Here is a 24085-nt window from a genome sequence, read left to right as displayed (position 1 = left end):
TATTAATATATCTTCAGTTTCATTAAATTTCTATAACATAGTTCTCCACTAATGATACATAAAAATTTTGAAAGAATTGTACTAGTAAGAAAAATTAGTTCCCCCAGGCTGGTGTGGATCAGTGGTGGAGGGTTTGATTCCTGGTCCAGGGCAAGTAGCTCCTGGGAACCTGTGGTAGGCAGCCAATCCATGTGTCTCTTTCACCTATCTCTCTCTCTCTCTCTCCCTCTCTCTCTCTCTCTCTCTCTCTCTCTTTCTATATATATATATATATATATATATATATATATATATATACACATACACATATCTTTCTCTCTCTTTCTCCCTTTGTGCCTCTACCTCTCTGTCTTCCGCTCTTAAAAATTCTATGCAAAAAATCTCTCCAGGTGAGGATTTACAACCACAAAAAGGAAACAGTAGGTTTAACTTGTTTTTTATCCTTATGTTTCTCTCCTTATTGCGTTTATAAAACACAAAGGGGAACATACACAAATAGATGCATGAGATTTAAAGAATCACTAAACCATCTTGATTTCATAGTTGTAAAATGTGTGTCTCTGTTTAAACTGTTAACATTATTTCAGCTTTTTTTTTTCAAGTATATTTTTATGGATTTCAGAGAGGAAGGGAGAGGTAGAGAGAGATAGAAATGTCATTGGTGAGAGAGAATCATTGATTGGCTGCCTCTTGCACACCCCACACTGGGGATTGAGCCCACAACTTGGTCATATGCCCAGACCAGGAATTGAATCAGTGACCTCTTGGTGCATGGGTCAGTACTCAAGCACTGAGCCACACCAGGTGGACCAGGCAGAAGAATCTTGTTCTACGATTGCTCATAGTAAATTTCCAACTAGAATTATGGTTCCTACGTGTCCTATTCCATGAGAACTGTATTCCATTAGCAAACCCTTTTAGTTCAAAGTTCTGTATGAATTTTTCCTTGTGTTTCCTTTTTCTGTGTGTTCAGAAGTGTGGCGCATGATACAGAAACATTGGCATCACAAGTAAGAAGTGAGCTTGTTACACATGTGGAAACAGGGCCCATCTCAGAACCTGGATCAGAATCTATCTTTACAGAAATTCATTTTGTTGTGGTCTGCTTTACACGTGAGACGAAGTCCATATACTTCCAACGCAGCATGACATTGCCAGCTGAGAAATATATACCACTGACTCTGAACAAGTCAAATGCAACACTCAGAAATCCACATGCCTGTTTCCATGCCTTAATTTTATTTAATGTATTTATTTTTTTAGTATATTTTTATTGATTTCAGAGAGGAAGGCAGCGAGAGAAAGAAAAAAACATCAATGATGAGAGGGAATCATTGATCGGCTGCCTCCTTCACAACCCCTACTGGTGATCCAGCCCACAACCCTGGCATGTGCCCTTGACCAGAATTGAACCCATGACTCTTCAGTCTGCAGTCCGCCACTCTGTCCGCTGAGCCGGACCCGCAAGGGCCATGCCTTAATTTTAAAGTTTATTTTCCTGTAAAGTAAAATCTGTACTGTGGATTTGTGGACCTGTGTCATCCTCATGTGTCAAAAACCACATCAGAGAATGTTACTGGGGCAAAGTGTTCTTACTGGATAACCCCTAGGTCCAAACCTCTTCTCCTGACACTGTTTTCATGTTGGGTGACAGTAGGAACTCTGCTGGTGACCTCTTGGTAACTGTGTCTTTTCATTCAGGGACCATTGACCTTCAGGGATGTGGCCATAGATTTCTCTCAGGAGGAGTGGGAATGCCTGGACCCAGCTCAGCGGAAGTTGTACGTGGATGTGATGTCGGAGAACTACAGCAACCTGGCCTCCGTAGGTGAGGATGACTTCCTTCCCGAGTTCCTACTCCACCCGCAGCGTTTTGTTTGCTTTATTATTTTAACATCTCAGGGCCTTCTGCTTTCTATGGTAGATACTTGCTGTCGAGGAACAAATTGGGCCCTAGCTGGTTGGGCTCAGTGGCTCTAGTGCCAGCCTGCAGACTGAAAGATCCCAGGTCGATTCTGATCAGGGGCCAATGCCCAAGTAGCTGACTCCCGCCCCAGTATGGTGTGTGCAGGAGGCAACCAACTAATCAATGATTCTCTCTCATCATTGATGTTTCTATCTCTCTCTCCCTCTCCCTTCGTGTCTGAAAGCAATGAAAATATACATTTTTAAAAAGAGGAACAAATTGGGTGTAGAAAAGAAAGGCTCTCTGATGTATATGAATTAGGAACTCAGGGTTTGCACTTTTTACATGTTGCCTACACTAATTAAGGTACTACCAGAAAATAATATTTTAGAAGGACATTTTCTAGAATATTCTAATATTTTACCATGTCTTCTGGCCTGAGGACAACCTGGATTGGAATTGGGAAATCCTCTATCAAATATCACACTCCATTTACTTTTATTTTTATATTTTTTAAGATTTTATTGAATTCAGGGAGGAAGGGAGAATTAGAGTTAGAAACTTCAGCTGGACATTAGTTGAATTTTTGTATGTGCCCTGACCAGAGATCAAACCTACAACTTTGTTTTATCTGTACAATCCTCTAAGCAAGTGGGCTACCTGGGAAGGCAGTTTGGATTCTTTCACTTACTTCTATGTATCTAAGCCAGTGGTCAGCAAACTGCGGCTCGCGAGCCACATGCGGCTCTTTGGCCCCTTGATTGTGGCTCTTCCACAAAATACCATGTGTGGGCACGCACATACAGTGCAATTGAAACTTCATGACCCATGCGCAGATGTCGGTTTTCGGCTCTCAAAAGAAATTTCAATCGTTGTACTGTTGATATTTGGCTCTGTTGACTAATGAGTTTGCTGACCACTGATCTAAGCTATCATGAATTTTTATGGCTTGCTGTAATTTTTCTGTATAGTAGTGAGTAATACTTCATTTTTTTGTACTTCAGTTTATTTATCCCTTCACTTGTTGACAGACCTCTTCATTGCTTCCAGTTTTTGTGAATTATGAATAAACAGCACCCTTGTAGGCTTTTGTGTAGATAAAAGGCTTAACTTTCTGCTTTAAGGGTCAGGAGCCCAATTACTGGGTGTATATTTAGTTTTATAAAAACCTCCCGAGCATCTCCCCAAGGGGCTGTAGCATTTGGCTTTTTCAACAGCAGTGATTGGAGTTCCAGTTGCTCCACATCACAAAAGGCATTTGGTGGGGTCAGTGTTCTGCATTCTGACCTGTTCAATAGCGATTTAGTGTTTCTTGCCTGTGCTGTTTGTTACTTCCCATTGTTATAATGTGCATTTCCTTAGTGACTTAAGACGAGCAAGATCTTCTTACACTGATTTTCTGTGAGTATATATTTTGTAGTGCTGTGCATTAAGGTGTTTGGCGCTTTTCAGGTTGTTTTGTCAATGTTGAGTTTGAAGACTACTGTGTCTGTTTTGCATAATTGTCCTGTGCATGTTGACTTTTTTATTAATTTATATATCCTGGAGGCCTGGTGCACAAAATGCGTACTGGGTTGGGTCCCTTGGCCTGGCCTCCTGGCCTCCTCCTTCCCTCGCTCCGTCAGAGCCCCACCACCTTTTCTGGTCGCCCGCTGGTGGCCAGTGCACGTCATAGCGAGTGATCACTCTCCCGATCTCCATGTTGAACTCCCGAACAGACAATATATAGATTTTTTATTGATTTCAGAGAAAAGGCGAGAGGGAGAGAGAGAGAGATACATCAATGATCGGAGAGAATCATTGATCAGCTGCCATGTGCCCTGACTAGGATTCGAACCACGACATCTTGGTTCATAGGTTGATGCTCAGCTGCTGAGCCTGGCAGCTGGGCTATTTTACAAATACAAATACATTTTCTCAGCCAGAGGCTTCTATTTTTATTTTATGTTTTTCTCTTGAGGATGCTGTTTTTGTTGTTTTCTCTTTAATGTTTGAGTTGATACATTGGGAGTTTCCATTTTAATACAATGGATTGAAATACAAACCTGGTTAGTATTTGCCTTTCAAAAATGTGAAATGTATAAAATTAATGTAGTTTTGTATTCAACAACATGGAAGTTATATTTGCAGTTTTTCTGTCATTTCTGAAATAAACACATAGTCAGGTCTTGAAGGAGGTGAGTTGAGATATAAATTTTGTCGTCTTATATGTCAAATCAAATGAAATCTTTTATTTCAAATTGTAGAGCATCATTATAAAAATAGTCTTTTTTTTTTCAGTCCAATATTTTCACTATTGCAAATAGTTCTACAATGGATATATGACTGGGTATATTTTTTTAAATTCATGTTCTCTGTATAAATCACCAGAAATGGAATCGCTTTAACTGGTACTTGTTTGTAAATATTGGAAAACACATCGTGTTTGATGAGTGGCTGCATGAATCTATATATACAAAATCCTAAGTGACAGGTTGACCAGTCGCTATGATGATGCACTGACCACCAGGGGGCAGGCGCTTAACACAGGATCTGACCCCTGGTGGTCAGTACGCTTCCACAGCCAACCGCCCTTGGTCATCCATCCTCATGTGGTCATTCCTCCTGGCCAGCCGGCCCCAATTACCAGCCAGGTTGAGAGAACCAACGCGTGCACTAATTCGTGCACTGGGCCTCTAATGTGTTTATAATCTTGCTGACAGTGCATGAATGTTCTCATTTCTCCATTTCATTGGTGATACTTGTCGTTTTTTGATTTATGGATGATTGGCATACTGTTAGGTGTTTGGTGGTATTTCATGCTGGTGTCCATTTGCATTTCTCTGATGATGAATGAGTTGAACATCATTTAATATGTCTATTGCATGTCTTTCTGTCTTGTTTGGGAAATGTGTATTGAGGTCCTCTGCTCATTTTTCAATCATATTGTTTGTCTTTTTGGTGTTGTGTGAGCTCCTTATATATTTTAGCTCTTTAGCTTTTGAGGATGTATCAATGCTGGTCTTTTTTGGTGGTTATTATTTTGTGGTTTCTTTGGTATACCAAACTTATTCTTGTGTAGTCTCATTGCTTTATTTTTTAGCTTCTTTTGCTTTAATGGAAGTTATATTTATATGGGGTGTAATGACTTTTGACTATTTTATTTTGTTGTCTTTCCATTTAGTGCTATAATAAAAAAATCAAATGTCATAGAAAGTGTTCTATATGACCTAGCTGGATTGGTTCAGTGGATAGGTTATCAACCTGTGGACTGAAGGATCCCGGGTTCTATTCAGGTTAAGGGCACATGACCAAGGTGCAGGCTCGATCCCCAGTACGGACCATGCAGGAGGCAGCCAATCAATGAATCTCTCCTTATGTTTCTATCTTTCTCTCCCTCACCCTTCCTCTCTGAGAGCAATAAAATTTACTGATATTTAAAAGAAAAATAAAAAGTTTTCAATAACTTATTTTAATAGATTCAGTTATTATTAGCTTTATGTTTCAATCTTTATCCGTTTTGGTTTAATATTTGTATATGGTGTTTAATTACAGTCCAACTTCACTCATTCTTTTTTTTTTTTTTAATATATTTTTTATTGATTTTTTACAGAGAGGAAGGGAGAGGGATAGAGAGTTAGAAACATCGATGAGAGAGAAACATCGATCAGCTGCCTCCTGTACACCTCCTACTGGGGAGGTGCCCGCAACCAAGGTACATGCCCTTGACCGGAATCGAACCTGGGACCCTTGAGTCTGCAGGCCGACGCTCTATCCACTGAGCCAAACCGGTTTTGGCTAACTTCACTCATTCTTTTCCATGTAGACATCTAAGTATCTCAACACTATCCGTATATGTGAGAATATGCTTTACTTCTTTGGTCCTATAGGCGCTCTTGTAGGAGATTATTTTACCTCATGCAGGAGAAGTTGTAAGCAGCCTCTTTAGTCTACAGTGCTTTCTTTTTTGTAGTTGTTAATTCTCACATGAGGACATTTTTTCCATTGCTTTTCAGAGAGAGTGGAAGGGTGGGAGCAAGGAGAGGGGAGAGAGAGGGAAACATCGATGTGAGAGAGACACATCGACTGGCCCCATTCTGCTCATGCCTAAATCCAGGTGGGGTGGGAATTTGCAACTGAGGTCTGTGCCCTTTAAGGGGAATTCAAGCCACCACCCTTAAATGCACAGGATGATGCTCTGACCCTGAGCCACACTGGCCAGGGCCTGCCGTGCTCCTTTATTTACCTGTGTCTTAATGTGTAATGATACTTTGGGATAATGCCAATTTTGAAATATTTTTTTAAATCAGGAAGCATGATGCCTTTAAGGTTATATTGTCTCTCTCCCATGTTTGTTTTGGTTCCCTGGTGTCCTGTGTCAGTTCATATCAATTTTAGGATGAGGTTTCCTAATTTTGTGAAAAGTGTCATTGGGACGTGAATAGTGACGGCTTTGAATGTTTATGCCAACCTTGGGTACTCGTGACAGCTTATACTGTTAGCATTCCAATTTAAGGTCATTGCATTTGGAGTTCATTTATTGAGTTCTTATTTAATGACAGCCAACACTACTTTATACTCTCTTTGTATTGATTTTATAGAAGAGAGCAACTGAGGGGGAGACAGAGAGAGAGAGAGAGAGTCAATCATTTATTTCCCCACTTAGTTATCCATTCATTGGGGACTTTTTAATGAGCCCTGAGCAAAGATCAGCACTGTAATGTTTTGGTATCAGGACCACACTCTAAATAACTGAGCTACTCAGGCAAGGCGACAGTGTCCTTTTCTTATCTGTGGTTTACGCACCCATGTTGAAGATCTTTAGACACTATTCAGGAGAATTTCTATGTAGATCTTTTATTCTACCTTGCTTTATTATTTCCCTCTGCCTTAATGTCTGCATTGCAGGTTTTTGTTAGTTTGTTTATTATTTTCTGATTTTTTATTTTTTTTTATTTCAGAGAGGAAGGGAGAGAAAGTTAGAAACATCAATTATGAGAGAGAATCATTGCTAGGTTACCTCCTACACGTCCCCTTCTGGGGCACAAGTTGGCAACCCTGACATGTGCCCTTGAAAGTAATCGAACCCGGGACCCTCAGTTCACTGGCTGGTGCTCTATCCACTGAGCCAAAACGGCTGGAGATGTATTACAGTTTTTTTGGTAACGTGAGCTTTGAAGTATGTTTTAAAATCAGGAAGCCTGAAGCCTTTAATTTCATATATTCTTTTCACGATTCACTTGGTTAAATGGAGTCCTGTGACATTCACATTAATTTTAGAAAGGTCTTTTCTATTTCCAGCAAGAGTATCACTGGGACTTTGATAGGGATTGCTTTCAATGTTTATGTCACTTTGGGTACTAATGACAGCTGATACTGTTAGCATTTCGGAGTAGGATCATGGAATGTGTTTTCCAACTTACTGATTTCTTCTTTAATTAGAGCCAGCAGTGTGTGTGTGTGTGTGTGTGTGTGTGTGTGTGTGTGTGTGTGTGTTTTCTTTTGTCACTGCTCATTGGATGATATTTTTCCCATTGAGTTTTAGAGAGTAGAAAGAAGGGAGGGAGGGGTTGAAAGAGAGAGAGAGAAATATGGATGTGAGAGACACACGTTGTATGCTTGGCTTGCTCACACGTCCCAAATGGGTTTGGAATCCAACCTGCAACCATTTCTTGGGTGCCCCCATGCTCTAACCACTGAGACACACTGCAGAAGGCAGCCAGTAGTATTTTATGCTTTACAGCATTTAAGTCATGCACCTTCTTAGGAAGTAAACTCTTAATATTTAATTTTTAATTATGCTGTTATTCATGTAAGTACATACTTAATTTGTTATTTTGTTTTAATATTGGTTACCTTACAGGAACACAGCTAACTTCATTGGGTGGTTTTACATAGCATGTTTTGAGAAATTAACTATATATCTATATGTATATTTTTAGAAATGTGGAGACTGTGATTTGCAATACAGAATTCTGTCACCTCTTAGTAGAGATCATTTTATTTATTTTCTATTTTTCTTGTGCCCATGGGAACTACCTAAAATATCTTAAGGTTATAACAATGTACCTTAAACTCATAGTGTTAATTGCATACAAAAATATCTATGGATTGCCATTTTTACCCATGTACCCACGTAAGTGGCTATCACATTATCTTTAATGTTGTGTGCCAGCAGAGATTTAACATTTTATTTCTTTTATATATATTTTTGTTTTTTCGAAATACATTTTTTTTGAAATACACTTTATTGATTTTTTTACAGAGAGGAAGGGAGAGGGATAGAGAGTTAGAAACATCGATGAGAGAGAAACATCGATCAGCTGCCTCCTGCACACCCCCTACTGGGGTTGTGCCCACAACCAAGGTACGTGCCCTTGACTGGAATCGAACCCGGGACCCTTCAGTCCGCAGGCCAATGCTCTATCCACTGAGCCAAACCGGTCAGGGCCGAAATACATTTTTATTTCAGAGAAGGTGATGGGGAAAGAGAGAGAAACATCCATGATGAGAGAGAATTATTGATTCCCCCCACACACACACACACTGGAGAATGAACCCACAACACAGGATTTTGCCCTGACCAGTAATCAAACTGTGACCTCCTGGTTCATAGGTAGACCGTTATCCACTGAGCCATGCCACTCGGACTATTCTTTTTATTTTCTAAAGTTCCACAAGAGCAATTAAAGTGATACATGTTTCTTTAATACAAAACCACAAATAGGAGATGCACAAATGCACTTCCCTCATCTCTCTCTCTCTCCCCAGAGAAGAAACTGGGAATTGGGAGTGTTTTTTTAATATTGCCATTGTGTGCCAGGGGGTTTGAGCAGTTATCATTGGCAAATGTAAGCAACTTTTTCTTCTTCTTCGATGTGAGTTTTTCTCATTGTACCTATCTTGAGCTTTCTTTGAATTCTTCACTTGCTCGTGGAGTACTCTAAAATGTCATTTGGTTAATACTTGCAGGTAAGTTCAAAATATACTCACCTGATTGTCAAAACTGAAAATTTGTTTTCTTTCAGCTATACCATCATCTAAAGATAACCAGGCCTTTTTGCCAATGCCCAGAGTACAAGATTTATTCCCTGAAATAATACTGGTAAGATATAAACGGTGTGGCTTTGATAAAATATACTTAATGAAAACCTTGGAATTTGAGGAAGAGTGTGATGAGAAGGGAGGATATGAATATAAACAACTATTCTGGGACAGTTATCATAATAAATTTCTTTTTACCTAAAGATGTCAGTTGTATTATGCATTTGGGAAACCTCCCAATTTAAAGTCAGTTACATTGGCAGATCAGTGTGTTTGTGCACGTCAAGGTTGAAAACAAATTTTTCTGTTATGCATACTTGGAAAGGAAATCTGGAAAAACTAGGAATTTGCGTAGTCTGTAGTGTAAATAATCATTTGAATTGTTTAAAACATAGGGTGCGATTTAATTTTGGTCAATCATTCTAAAATATGTAGATTTATAATGTACCTATAAAATTAAAATGTGCTTAATTTGGCAATCTGTTAGATTTTTTAACTAAAAATATATTTTTATAGATTTCAGAGAGTAAGGGAGTTGAGAGAGAGGAAAACATCAATGATGAGAGAGAATCATTCATTGGTGGCCTCCTGCATGCCTCCCACTGGGAACTGATCCGGCAGCTGGGCCATATGCCCTTACTGAGAATGGAATCATAGTCTCCTTGTTCATATGTCAAAGCTCAACCACTGAACCATGCATGCAGGGCAATTTGTTAATCTTTTATTTATTCTTTTTTATTAATATTATTTTAAAATATATTTTATTGATTTCAGAGAGGAAGGGAGAGGGAAAGGGATAGAGAGAACCATCAGTCTTGAGAGAGAATCATTGATAGGCTGCTTCCTGCATGCCCCCTACTGGAAATCGAGCCCACAGTCCACGCTTGTGCCCTTGACTGGAATCGAACCCAGGACTCTTCAGAGTCTGACGCTCTATACACTGAGCCACACCAGCTAGGGTAATTTGGTAATCTTTTAAACAAGGATTAATTTATTCTTCCTCTGACAATTAATGTTTTCTATTTATTTGTTGTCTACAATTTTAATAAATTAGGAAAGCTTTTTCTATACAACCCTCTTGGTTTAATGAGTATCACAAAATGGTTCTAATGGAACAAGTTAATGAAATTATAACTGTCACTAAAGGTCTTTCTATCTCCTATTATCACCAGAGTACACATAATGGAGATAGCAGTTATCAATGGATTGAACATTGGAAAAACTTTAATCAAGAGACATATCTTAATCATTGGACAAGTGAGCATGCAGAGGACCATTATAAAAGTGAAAAAGTCTTTAATCAAATGTCCAATCAAAATATACATCAGGTTATGCCTATTGTGGAGAAGACACACAAAGGAAGTCAATGTGTCCAGTCTTTTCAGCAATCATCAAATTACAATGAAAAAGAGAATATTCATACTGAGGAGGAGGCTTACAAATGGAATCCGTGTGGGAGCGTCTTCAGTCAAATATTCAATCTAAATAGACGCAAAAGAATCGATAGGGGAGAAAAACCTTATCAATGTAAAGATTCTATTTGGCCTTCAGGTTGCACTTTAAACCAGAGAATTCATCCTGGAGAGAAGCCTTACAAATGTAAAGCATGTGGCAAAGCCTTTAAATGTCATTCATCTCTTATTGTACATAAGGGAAGAATTCATACTATTGGGAAATTTTACAAACTCAGGGATAATGGTATATGCTTTAGTCAATCCCCAAGACATACTCAACAACACAGAAATCATACAGGAAAAAAGTCTTATAAATGTTCAGAATGTGACAAAGCCTTTACCTGGCCTTCAACCCTTCGTATTCATCAGAGAATTCATACTGGAGAGAAACCTTATAGATGTAGAGAATGTGGCAAAACTTTCAGTGATTCCTCAATGCTTAATCAACATCAGAGAGTTCATACTGGAGAGAAGCCTTTTAAATGTAGAGAATGTGGCAAAGTCTTTAGCCAGGCTTCTAACCTTATTACACATCAGAGAGTTCATTCTGGAGAGAAGCCTTATACATGTAGAGAATGTGGCAAAGCTTTCAGGCATTCCTCATCACTTACTTATCATCAGAGAGTTCACACAGGAGAGAAGCCTTATAAATGTAGAGAATGTGGGAAATCCTTTAGCAGATCCTCAAACTTTACTACACATCAGAGAATTCATACAGGAGAGAAGCCTTATAAATGTAGAGAATGTGGGAAAGCCCTTGCTACCTCCTCATCACTTACTTATCATCAGAGAGTTCACACAGGAGAGAAGCCTTATAAATGTAGAGAATGTGGCAAATCTTTTGCTACTTCCTCATCCCTTACTAGTCATCACAGAGTTCACACAGGAGAGAAGCCTTATAAATGTAGAGAATGTGGCAAAGCATTCAGTGAGTCCACAAAGCTTAGGCGACATCAGAGAGTTCATACTGGAGAGAAGCCTTATACATGTAGAGAATGTGGCAAAGCCTTTAGCCACTTCTCATCTCTTACTGATCATCAGAAAATTCACACTGGAGAGAAACCTTATAAATGTAGAGAATGTGGGAAAGCCTTTAGCAGGTCCTCACACTTCATTGCACATCAGATATTTCATACAGGAGAGAAGCCTTATATATGTAGAGAATGTGGCAAAGCCCTTGCTACCTCCTCGTCCCTTTCTTATCATCAGAGAGTTCACACCAGAGAAAAGCCTTATCAATGTAGAGAATGTGGCAAATCCTTTGTTAGATCCTCAGACCTTATTACGCATCAGAGAGTTCATACTGGAGAGAAGCCTTATACATGTACAAAGTGTAACAAAGCTTTTATTCAGTGTGCCTGCTGCACTATACAGCAGAGAGTTCATACTTGAGAGAAGTCTTACGGATGTGCGTAGTGTCATAAGTCCTTGACCAGCCATGAGAACTTAATGAGCATCACAGAATTCATACTTGAAAGAAGCCTTATGAATGTAAAAAGTGTAAAATAGCCTTTAAAAGCCATTCACATAGGACTGTACCTGAGAGACTTCATAACAGAAAGAGACAGTAGAAATGTAGAGAATCTGTTGGAGCCGTTACCCGCAACTCAAAATTTACTGCACATCAAGAGATTTTAACAGGGCCAGGAAACCTTACACTGTAGAAAATGTGAGAAAGCCTTTAACCTGCGGTGAAACTTACTCAACATTTTAAGAATCATTCTAAAGAAACTGCAGTAATATAAAGTTTCCATCCACAGATTTGTCCATGGTTGAAACTTCATTAGAAATGATAAAATGAGGTCTTACAATTATGAGGCATAAGTCAAAGTGTATGTCCTCATTTATATCTCATATCACAAGTGATAACTATTACTGGATCGAAGTCCCGCAGATATAAAGAATGTGACAAAGCTTACTCAGTATGCAAACCTTACCTGACATCAGAATTCATACTGGGGAGAAACAATCTACACTAACAAAAGAGTAATATGCTAATTGACCATACCTTCGTGACCCACACCAGCCAATGAGGGGTGAGTGTGCAAATTAACAAAGATGGCTAATTTGCATATGCAGTAGCTCCGGGCCTCAGGGCATCATGGAAAGGTGGTACCAGCAGCCAGAGGAAGGAGGGCCCATTCTTGCATGGATCTTCGTGCATCAGGCCTCTAGTAGGAATATAAACATTATCCTAAAGTCTTTAATCAGCATCTGTATCTTATTCCTCACATTGGAATTTATTCTAGAGGGAAACCTTAAAACTGAAAAATGTGGGAAATGGTATAGTTCAACCTACAGCCCCAATCTTATGAGGGATTATAATTGGGTTGAAATTCTACATACATGATATAGGAAGAGGGACTTTGGTTCAAAATATACAGTTTACAAATCTCCTAGGAATTTATGCCTTAAAGTGACTTTAAAGATATAAAAACTTGATCCAAGTATGTAATTGATTATCAATTTCAAACTATCACTGAATTCACACTCGATAGGTAGCCAAAATTCCTTTCAGGTATTGCTCTCTAAGTCAAAAAGTTTATTACACAGTGTACTTCAAACTTTAAATGTAGTTAGGTAATGTTTGTGTACTTGAAAGTAACAAAAGAATTGATGTTTCCATATGTACAATTACTTAGAGTGTTATTTATATTGAAATCACTTGAAGTCTTTTGAAAAGGAAATATTAATGTGATTGTAATCCCATATCACTTTATGCTGCTATGTTTTATTTCTGGTGTACGTGTGAGTGAACTCATGGGGATCATTGTTTCTGCCTTAGACATTTGTGATCTGTTGTATATTATATGGACTTCACTTGTGTACAGTTTCCCATGGAATATGGTATATATTGTAAGGTGCATTATTTTCTCCTATTAGGGAATAATCCTATTGAATGGATCTTTTAAAATAGTTTCCGAGTTTTGTAAATGATGTCATCAAAGTTACTTCCTTTTCTGTGCCAGTGTGTTCAGCCGAAAACTTTTTGAGTATATGTCAATTTGTGGTTGTCACATTTAGGTGACTGGAACTACACTTAGGACAGTGCTGTATGTGTAATAGGTTTTCCATAATTAAGAGGAATATTGCAATACCAGTGACATTGTAATACCCAGGATGCAGAATTGGCATGAACTCTGCATGTGGAGAGAGGACACAGTTTGCAGGCTGCACTGCTGGCTGAACTCAGAAAAATTAATTCTATTTCTTTCATTTCCCATTTCCTGTTCCTCTTTGGTTTTTCACTTTATCTTCTAGGCTGCCATTCTTTTTCTTTTTTTTAATTTTTTTTTTTTTTATTTCAGAGAGGAGGAGAAATAGAAACATCCATGATGACAGGGCATCACTGATTGGCTGCTTCCCGCAGGCCCCCTACTGGGGATGGTGCCTGCAACCTAGGCATGTGCCCTTGACCAGAATCGAACTTGAGACCCTTCAGTACGTAGGCCCACACTCCAGGCACTGAGCCAAACTGGCCAGGGCTAGGCTGCCATTCTTTTTGCAGTGCTATGACCACAGCATGTAAAGATCTTCCTGTCCCACACATCCTTTCAAGCCCTTGTAACTTCCACTCAGTAGTTTGGAATTCATAATGCAGTGACTGACATCAGAATTTGGCGAATATTTTTGTTTATTTTCATGAAGTAGGTAGGCCACCATGTGGGTTCATGCTAACACCTATAGTTTTTAAAATGAATATGAAGTTTTGGAATAACACAAATTGTCATCTGTGTACTTTGTAATTGGAGTGATTTTTCTTGTCCTGATTTTCATTAGAAGCCTTAATAATTTCTCGTTATCTAATTAACTTCTTTATTAGGATGGAATTAACCCATGTTAAACAGGTTTTATTCTCTCTTTTTAAATATATATTTTTATTGATTTTGTAGAGGAAAGGAGAGGGAGAGTGAAACATCAGTTAGCCCTGCCCCGGAGAGGGAGAGAGATAAAAACATCAATGATGAGAGTGAATCTGTTCTCATTTTCTTGAATGTAGCCTAATGTTGGTCATTCTTTCTAGAGGAACCCTAGAACCTTGGCAGCTTTGCAGTTGAGACCTTTTATTATTTTGTATGCAAAGTTATTTTGTATATTCACGGCCTGAGCAGAGGTATGTCCAGTGGCATTAGTTGTCCCTGGAGTGTTTTCCAAGCCATCACTGCAAATTCCAGGGACAGCAGATACACAGAAATTAAAATGAAAGCCGCACTTCCTTGTCGGCCTTGGAGCGAGGTGAACACGCGCGGACCCCGCACCAGTCGCAGACCCGCCATTGGCCCGCCCAACCCCAGGCTCCGCGCCGCGCGAGTACCATCCTAAAGCCAGAACTGAAGCTACAAGATGGCTGATCAGGACCCTGGGGGCATCAGCCCCCTCCAACAGATGGTGGCCTCAGGTGCCGGGGCTGTGGTCACCTCCATCTTCATGACCCCCCTGGACGTGGTGAAGGTCCGCCTGCAGTCTCAACGTCCCTCAGTGACCAGCGAACTGATGCCTCCCTCCAGACTCTGGAGTCTCTCTTACACCAAATTGCCCTCTCTCCGACCCACAGGGAAGTGCCTCTACTGCAATGGTGTTCTGGAACCCCTGTACCTGTGCCCAAATGGTGCCCGCTGTGCCACCTGGTTTCAGGACCCCACTCGCTTCACTGGCACTGTGGATGCCTTTGTGAAGATTGTGAGACACGAGGGCACCGGGACCCTGTGGAGTGGCCTCCCAGCCACCCTGGTGATGACTGTGCCAGCAACCGCCATCTACTTCACGGCCTATGACCAACTCAAGGCCTTCCTGTGTGGTCGAGCCCTGACCTCTGACTTCTATGCACCCATGGTGGCTGGTGCATTGGCTCGCTTGGGCACCGTGACTGTGATAAGCCCCCTAGAACTGGTACGGACAAAGCTGCAGGCTCAGCATGTGTCATACCGGGAGTTGGGTGCCTGTGTTCGAACCTCTGTAGCTCAGGGCGGCTAGCGCTCGCTGTGGCTGGGCCGGGGCCCCACTGCTCTTCGGGATGTGCCCTTATCAGCCCTGTATTGGTTCAACTATGAGCTGGCTGAGTGGGCGCAGGCCAAAGGACGAGACATCAGTGGGCATCAGCTTTGGCTGGTGGCATCTCAGGAACGCTGGCTGTCATCCTGACTCTACCCTTCGATGTGGTGAAGACGCAACGCCAGGTTGCGCTGGGAGCCATGGAGGCTGTGAGAGTGTCACCTGTGCACGCCGACTCCACCTGGCTGCTGCTGCTGCGGAGGATCCGGGCCGAGTCTGGCACCAGGGGACTCTGCAGGCTTCCTCCCAAGGATCATCAAGGCCACCCCCTCCTGTGCCATCATGATCAGCACATATGAGTTGGGCAAAAGCTTCTTTCAGAGGCTCAACCTGGAACAGCCTCTGAGCCAGTGAGAGGAACGAGGGGAATGAGGGCCTCATCTCTTCCTTGGATGGTGTGGGGCAGGAGGAGTCTGAGCCAAGCGCCTTGTCCTCAGGGGAAGGGGCCTCATTTTTTTCCTCTCAGCACAGCCCCAAGGGTACCAGCCCATCCGTTGGGCCTGCCCAGGCCCCTATCAGACAGCTTTCTTCCTGCTGGTCCTCATCCCAAGCCCCAAGGATAATCACTTTTCCACCCCACCCCCCAAGTTCAAGACCAAATCCGTTCACACTTTCCTCCCCCTGCCCTCTCGCCCATTTTCCTGTGTTTGTTGTAGCTGGGCCTGCCCCAAGGCCCACAGAACCCTGGACCTGGCCAGTCTGAACCCACTACTGTTAATTCATTGAGTGTAAAGATGAAAAGAAAAAAAAAAAATGAAAGCCGCACGTTTATTCTGCAGTGGCCAGTACTGAATTTGTACGAGGTGATAAACATCAGTTCCTATGCATGTGCCACCCAAAGAATGACAAAATCATTACAGAAACAAGATGTTCAATATTCTACTTTCTGACATACCCCTGGAGCATTCATATGTATATGTATGTGCTGACATTTTGTGACTTGGACTGATCTGGAACACGGGCTTTATGAATTTGTTCTGTTACAGGACATACTATGGGATCCAGATTATTCATAAAATTCAGTCGCATTTAGACAATAGTTCCATTTTCTGGTGCTCTAGTGAGGAATGTTGAGGAGTTGTATTGAGACAAAATACACATAAGATTTTTTTTTTTCCCCGTGACCAATAGGTAAAGAACTGAAGCAGACAATGCCCCTCGGATTAGAGGGCATTCTGTCTTCAGTTTCTCCAGAATTCATATTCTGCTTTGGGGTGAAAAGCTCTAAATCAGAGATTTCCATTTTTTTTAATCTCATGGCACACATGAACTAATTACTGAAATTCAGTGGTTCACCAAAATACATATTTTGCCAATCTTACAATAAAGTATGTATTTTATTCATGCACACCAGACATATATTAATGAGTTGGCTGTTGTCACTTATTTTCTTCCACAATCTATGGGTTATGTAGTCTTTGCTATTGATAGTCAAGTGTTGCTTTTTCAAAAAAATCTTGAAGGACACCAGTTTTCCTGTGTGACACCCTGGTTCATAATCACAGGTTTAAACATAAAATTCATCTTTTCTACTGTGTCATTTAAGACCACTTTTTCCTTATTGATTTGTCTGGAAGATCTTTCCATCAATGTGATTTGGAAGTTAAAGTTCCCCACAATGACTGTACTAATTAATTTTTAAAATGCCAATAACTATATACCTATCAATATTCACTCACAATATGAATGGGTTAACTGCTTCAACCAGAAGACAGAGGGTAGCTGAAGGGATAGGAGAACAAGACCCTTAACATATGCTGTCTACATAAGACACACTTCAGATTAAAAGACACAGCATTAGCCAAAACCGGTTTGGCTCAGTGGATAGAGCGTCAGCCTGCGGACTGAAAGGTCCCAGGTTCGATTCCGGTCAAGGGCACGTAACTTGGTTGCGGGCACATCCCCAGTAGGAGGTGTGCAAGAGGCAGCTGATCGATGTTTCTCTCTCATCGATGTTTCTAACTCTATCCCTCTTCCTTCCTCTCTGTAAAAAATCAATAAAATATATATATATATAAAAAAAAGACACAGCATGAAAGTAAAGGGTTGGGAAAAAGTTACTTCATGTCTACCTTTGGGCCCCAAAGAAAATTCTCTGCAGAGAATGTTGCTGTAGTGAGAGCTCTAATCCTGGACGGTGCACATTTAATAGGTATGAGGATAACGGTGCTCAGAGTTAGCTGACCCCTGTGGGAGCGCAGACTTTGAGTGAAGGCAGCACATACACAGTGTTTCAATGCCCAGAAAGTTGTGGAAGGAGCTGGAACAGGTCAGAGCAGGCCTGCTGGGAACCTCAGGTAAAGATGCCTCTCTTTTATGTGAACCACTTAATTGATGGCTTTACAGTCTCTTTCTACAATTTGGGAATCCAATAAAGGAAAAAAGTCTACCCTTGGGGGATATAAAGTGATTTCATGGAAATGAAAATTTTATTTTTTTTACATTTTTTTAAAATATATTTTATTGATTTTTTACAGAGAGGAAGGGAGAGGCATAGAGAGAAACATCAATTAGCTGCCTCCTGCACATCCCCTGCTGGAGATGTGCCCGCAACCAAGGTACATGCTCTTGACCAGAATCGAACCCAGGACCCCTCAGTCCGCAGGCTGACGCTCTATCCACTGAGCAAAACCAGTCAGGAGGAAATGAAAATTTTAAAATGCCAGGTGCAATACTAATTTCAGGAAAAACATAGACTTTGAAAGAGAGACCATAATAATGTAGGGATACTTCCTAATGATAAAGGAGTCAACTTAAAAGGATAAAACCCTTGTAAACATTTACGGATGCAAAGCAGGAGGACCGGAGTACAGTATATAAAGCAAATATCGGTGGACATGAAGGCAGAGATTGATGTTTTCCCCCTGGGATCTTTGTATTTTGGTTGGTGATTTGTAGGACTTGGAGAAATAGGAATACCAGATGCTTCAAGATGTGTGACTTAAAATCTTAAAATCACTTTTTCTCATCGAATAGACTGTATTTTCCCTGATGTGCTAGAGTCTTTGAATGCACAGAGCACACATTTGGATGATGTCCTATATACCCAATACTGGGATGGAGCCCTCAACTGGGGCATGTGCCCTGACCAGGAAGGGAACCCCGACTTCTGGTTCAAAGTCCGATGCTCAACCACTGAGCCATGCCAGCTGGGGAGGTTTTATTATTTTTAATAATTAAATGCTTTTGCTGAGATAGATTGAAAGTCTGGAAGATACATTGCTTTTGGACAAAAAAAAAAAAAAAGTTACAAGCTCCCAGGACTCAGTTTACTCCAACTCATGTCTACTCACTACGCAGAGAATGTCCTGCTGTTTGTCTGTAGATGGAACCTTTTTCAATGAAACATACTTCACATTGGATGCTCACTAACACATTTAGTGGTAAAAATTATTGTGGGTATAGAGGGACATGTAGCCCTGACCGGTTTGTCTCAGTGGATAGAGCATCGGCCTGCGGACTGAAGTGTTCCAGGTTCGATTCCGGTCAAGGGCATGTACCTTGGTTGCAGACACATCCCCAGTAGGGGGCGTGCAGGAGACAGCTGATAGATGTTTCTAACTCTCTGCCCTTCTCCCTTCCTCTCTGTAAAAAATCAATAAAATGTATTTTTAAAAAATAAAGGGAGATGTAATCATTAGATATTGAAAAATGGTTTTACTTCTTCTTGGGCTTACATCATAGAGAATGTGCCACTTGACAAACTGTTGCAGAATTAATGATATTCCTTCCTTGTTTATTTTTGACCCCTGGATGTGCCCCAATCTGGGCTTGAACCTGCAATCCTGGCACATGGGGAGGACGTTCCACCAGCAAAGTTACTCCTTGGCCAGGACAATATTAATGAATCTTTTTGTTGTTGTGAATCCTCACCTGAGGCCACTTTTCCATTGATTTTTAGAAAGAGTGAAAGGAAGTGGTCAGACACAGAGAAATGTCTTTGTTGGAGAGACACATAGATTGGTAGCCTCCTGCAAGGGCCAGGGATGCACCCTGCAAGGTAGGTACATCCCCTCTACCGGAATCCAAGCCAGGATTCTCAGTCCACCAGCCAATGCTGTATCCAGTGAGCGACACCAGCTAGGGCCAGAATTAATGATTCTTGAGCTAAAAATATGTCCCAGTGTCTACTTCAGTGTATCTATTTGGCAGGTTTGTTATCCATACGTGACAGATCATTCAGAAATAGAAAACAAAACAAGAAATGGGGAATTCGCGAGTCAGGGAGCAGTCAAATACATTATGATCTTGTCTATACTAAGTGTCCGACCATTCTTTGGACTGTTCTCTATAATGTGCATTGACACCAAGGGGCAGACACTCTGACCTGTAGTGGGGTCTGGCCAATCGGGCCTGGACAAGACGGGCCGGACACGCCCTTTAGCCCTACCCTGGTCTCTCCCGGCCCCATTGTGCACCAGTGGGGTCTTTCGATCTGGCCTGCATCCTCTCACAATTCAGGACCCATCGGGGGATGTAGGAGAGTCGGTTTCAGCCTTATCTCTGCAGGCCAGGCCTGCCTTGCTTGGTGGATGAGCATTGCAGGAGTTCGGGTTCGATTCCTGGTCAGGGCACATGCCAGGGTTTCCCCTTCAATCCCCAATAGAGGGCATGTGGGAGTCAGTGGAACATTGATTCTCTCTCATTATTAATGTTTCTTTCCCCCTACCTCTCTGAAATCAATAAAATATTCAAAAAATAAATGTAGTTTCTCTTTCTTTAAAATGCTTATCCAAGGATATTATTTCCATTGATCTTACAGAGAATGGGAGGGATAGTGGGGAGAGAGTGGGAGAGAGAAACATTGATATGAGAGACACATCAATTGGTTTCTCCCTCAGGCACACAGGGCCGGCTGGAGACCAAACCTTCCCCCCAGGTATCAGACCTGAGGGGGAATCAAATCTGTGACCCTCTGGTGGGAGGGACGGCACTCTAACCACTGACCCACACCTGCTGAGCTGTACTAGTAGATTCTCTTTGAGGGTCTGATAATAAATTTGATGTTACATTATATTGGATATGACTGACAAATATATCATGATGTAAAGAAGTTTATCTCAAAGGTATTTCACACCCTGTCCCATTTGGCTCATTTGTCTGCATGTAGTGCCCTGCACCTACATGTCACAGGTTTGATTCCTGGTTCCACAAATGCCCGGATTGGGGGTGTGATTGCAAATATCAGAGCACCTTAGGGAGGCAATCAATTTATGTTTGTCTTACACATGGATGTTTCTCTACATAGCTGCCTTCCTCTCTAAATTCAGTTTTTAAAATAACTTTAAAAATATCTTTTTTTTTATTGATATTTTACAGAGAGGAAGGGAGAGGGATAGAGAGTTAGAAACATCCATGAGAGAGAAACATCGATCAGCTGCCTCTTGCACACCTCCTACAGGGGATGTGCCCGCAACCAAGGTACATGCCCTCGACCGGAATCGAACCTGGGACCTTTCAGTCCGCAGGCTGACGCTCTTCCACTGAGCCAAACCGGTTTTGGCAACTTTAAAAATATCTTCAAAGAGGGTATTTCCCAGCTCCTTGCCGGCCTAGACAGCTGCCATGCTAGCTGGGCAGCAGAGAAGGGCTCAGCCACTCGGAATTACGTGCAATGGTGAATTTTGGTTGATTTAAGCCACTAAACTTTGGGTGTTTTATTCCACAACAAAGACTAGTTGTAAGAGAAAAGCATTCCTGAGATTGAGGTGCTCAGTAATAAACACCTTATGAGTGTGACAAGGCCTTGGGACTGGCTAGTGGATAGAGGCTGGAAGGAGACTGTTAGTGGATGCTGCAAGCGAAGGAATAGCATGGAAGTCTGGAAGGTCGGAAAAGTGTTATTTTGTTTTGTTTTGGGAAATCATGTTTTGATCTAAGGAAAAACCTTTTGCACTTGAAGCAGAAGAACCACTTGGCCAACCCATAGACTTATAAGAAATACTGAAATATTGTCGCATTAAGAGAATCCATTTTGGGGTGGTTTTATATAACAGCTAATGAACTTGAAGCACTCTTAAGGACTAAATTGTGTCCCCTGAAAATGGATATTTTGACAGCTTAACCCCCAATATGTCTGTTTGGACATAGGGGGTTTAGTGAGGTCATTAAGTTTATATGAGGTCACAAGAGTGGGGTCCTATTCTGATAAAAGTGGGGTCCTTATGAAAGGAGGAGATAGAATAACCTGTCTGTACATATTCTTGAAATTTATTTGGATAATATTATCAAGGAAGGATAGTTCAATGTCTTTTTCTGAGGTAAATCAACAATGTTAATTTTTGATATGTTTATTTTGGAATAAGTGTTATATTCAAATGATGAAATAATAAAAGTTGTATAGTGGAAAAACAGTATTCAAGGTAATTTAATTGAAGTGTTGGACACAACATTTGTTTTAGTAATGAGGTTTATAACAATGTTCTTTAAAAAGTTTATTTTTTTTAAAATATATTTTATTGATTTTTTACAGAGAGGAGGGGAGAGGGATAGAGATTTAGAAACATTGATGAGAGAGAAACATTGAACAGCTGCCTCCTGCACACCTCCCACTGGGGATGTGCCCACAACCAAGGTACATGCCCTTGACTGGAATCGAACCTGGGACCTTTCAGTCCGCAGGCCGATGCTCTATCCACTGAGCAAAACCGGTTAGGGCTAAAAGGTTTATTTTTAAGCAATGTCCTAAATGATCACACGTCTTAGTCCTCCAAGTCTCATACACCAGGTCGTGTTCCTCTGAAAGGCTCTGGAACTCAGCCATGTTGAGTCTTGGTCTCCCTGGGGAATGAGGAAGGGAGCAGGAAAGGCTGCTGGTGTGAGTATGAAATTGCCCGTCTACCCAGGGAGAGTTGTGGTTTCACCTTTAGTTCTTCATCCTCACACAGACCATTGCAACTCTTTGTTTAATGAAAGTGCTTACATGAATTCCAACCGCAGTCATGTTCCTGAGTTCGATTCCTTCCCCACCTCCAGCCCCTCACTGAGATCCCAGTTCCTACATAGTTGCTTACAGCCTCACTGCAAACATCTGCCTGCATGGCCCGGGGTGGGATGGGGGGCAAATTAGCTCCTGACATAACCCTTTTCAACTGTTAGTTTCCAACACACATGGAAATCTTTCTGAGTGCTTTCATAATATGTTTGAAGCTAAATATGTGAGTCATTGACTTCCAAACTTCACCATTGGGAATGGAGAGGATTGTTGACAAGCAGACATCACTACCAGAGGGCGTTTGATTCCATTATCAATTTTAAGGAGGAAATCCACAGGAATGTCTAAAAGTCATCACTTTTACCACATCATTTCTGGAGGTTTTATTTGCCCCTGTGGATTGTATCCTCTCCCCCAGAGAAGGCTCCTGTTTGGTGCAGGTGAGGCTTCACCAGGGTTTATGTCCGGGCATTCTCCTCTGTTCCATTGGTGTGTGGATCTATGTTAATCCCCGATCACAACCACTTGGTTACTTGTGTGAGCCATGTCCCGAGAGGTTCAGGGATCAGGATCTGGAGAAGGCCCAAGCGCAAATGACAGAGATGAGACAAGAAATAATAATTTGGAAATAACGGAGGCCTGAGAGAAAGTCCAACGCAAGGGGAAGGACTTTCAGGGGTGCCCAGGCCTTGCCAACCTTTTATCCAATTTTGGAGACACGTATAGCCCTTTGGCAGGCAATTCTAAACAGACAGACTATCTTAAAGGTCAGTAAGTATTAGTTAAGATTTACTCTGAGACTATTTGGTCAGGAAATTGCTGGAGCTACCATTGTCTCCACTAAACAATCGGTGAATAGCTCTGGCCCTTGCCAGGGCTCAAGGTTCACCAGTGTTCCGGCTCCTTGTTTACACTTCTCTCAGAGTGACGACAGTGGGTGTGTTCCAACACTTAATCTTGCTTTGTAAAATGTTTTCAGTGTCAAAAAATGAAAGTTCCAACTTTCCTATATTTGATATATTTTGCCTCTCCTGAGTATCTTTTGCTTAAATGAGAGTCCAAATTGCATTGACTAGGTAATCAATTTATTGTGTAGAACACTTGGACATATTAAGGAATGTCTTTCAGTTTATTTGTATCTGCTTTCTTTAGCATTGTTGTGTCATTTTCACTGTACAACTCTTTCACTGTCTTTGTAGAATAGATTGTATTTATGTGTTTACCTGTTTATTATATGTGGTGTGTTTTTTGGCTTCCGGTGGCAATACTAAGGGGTGATATTTTATTGGCCCATTTTCACATTTATATAGGTTAAATGTAATCCTCTGGTCTGACTTACTCTAAATTACAGATTTCTAAACAGGTCATATCTTTAAAGTAAAGAAAGATTTATAACACTGAAATGAATATCTATATTCATGAAAATACTGGAAAATAATCAAATAAAAGTATGGTGATGGGACTAAGTAAACTGATAATAGTTATTATTCTTATAACTCTGTTTTAAATATTGTTGATTTTAAAATAGTCTTGCTTCCCAAATATAAGGAAAACAAACAGGAGACATTCTCTATTACTATTAATGTCTCATTAACTAGGTTATATGGACTACTATAGTTAAAATATTCATTTTAAAAAGTCTTCCCAGAACACAGACTTCACAGACCACAACTTACAACTAGAAAATTTTTATCCCTTGAAAAATAAGTAAATTAA

General features: G+C 40.9%; 1 protein-coding gene and 1 pseudogene across 6 annotated transcripts in view; both read left to right on the top strand.

Moving 5' to 3' along the window:
• The window catches only part of LOC308235440 (uncharacterized protein), a 44459-nt gene that overhangs the window by 4443 nt on the left and 15931 nt on the right, over positions 1-24085 (top strand). For 3 of the 5 annotated variants that reach the window (XM_080644255.1, XM_080644256.1, XM_080644254.1), the window contains exons 3-5: positions 1702-1828; positions 8914-8990; positions 10102-14098. The exons of 1 other annotated variant lie outside the window; for it this stretch is intronic. In XM_080644255.1, coding sequence (XP_080500381.1) covers positions 1702-1828; positions 8914-8990; positions 10102-11775 — 1878 coding nt within the window. In that variant the 3' untranslated portion in view covers positions 11776-14098. Of the gene's footprint in view, positions 1-1701; positions 1829-8913; positions 8991-10101; positions 14357-24085 lie in introns of those variants that run through there. One more of the 5 variants, XM_080644253.1, reaches the window with a different exon arrangement.
• Positions 14596-15934, top strand: LOC308235442 (mitochondrial glutathione transporter SLC25A39-like; annotated as a pseudogene). Its single transcript has one exon. The product of its transcript is annotated as a mitochondrial glutathione transporter SLC25A39-like (transcript).

Source organism: Plecotus auritus, assembly GCF_963455305.1.
Source record: "Plecotus auritus genome assembly, chromosome: 10".
NCBI classification, from domain to species: Eukaryota; Metazoa; Chordata; class Mammalia; order Chiroptera; family Vespertilionidae; genus Plecotus; species Plecotus auritus.
Note: the sequence above shows the minus strand (reverse complement) of the source record. Positions and strands in the feature narration are given on the sequence as shown.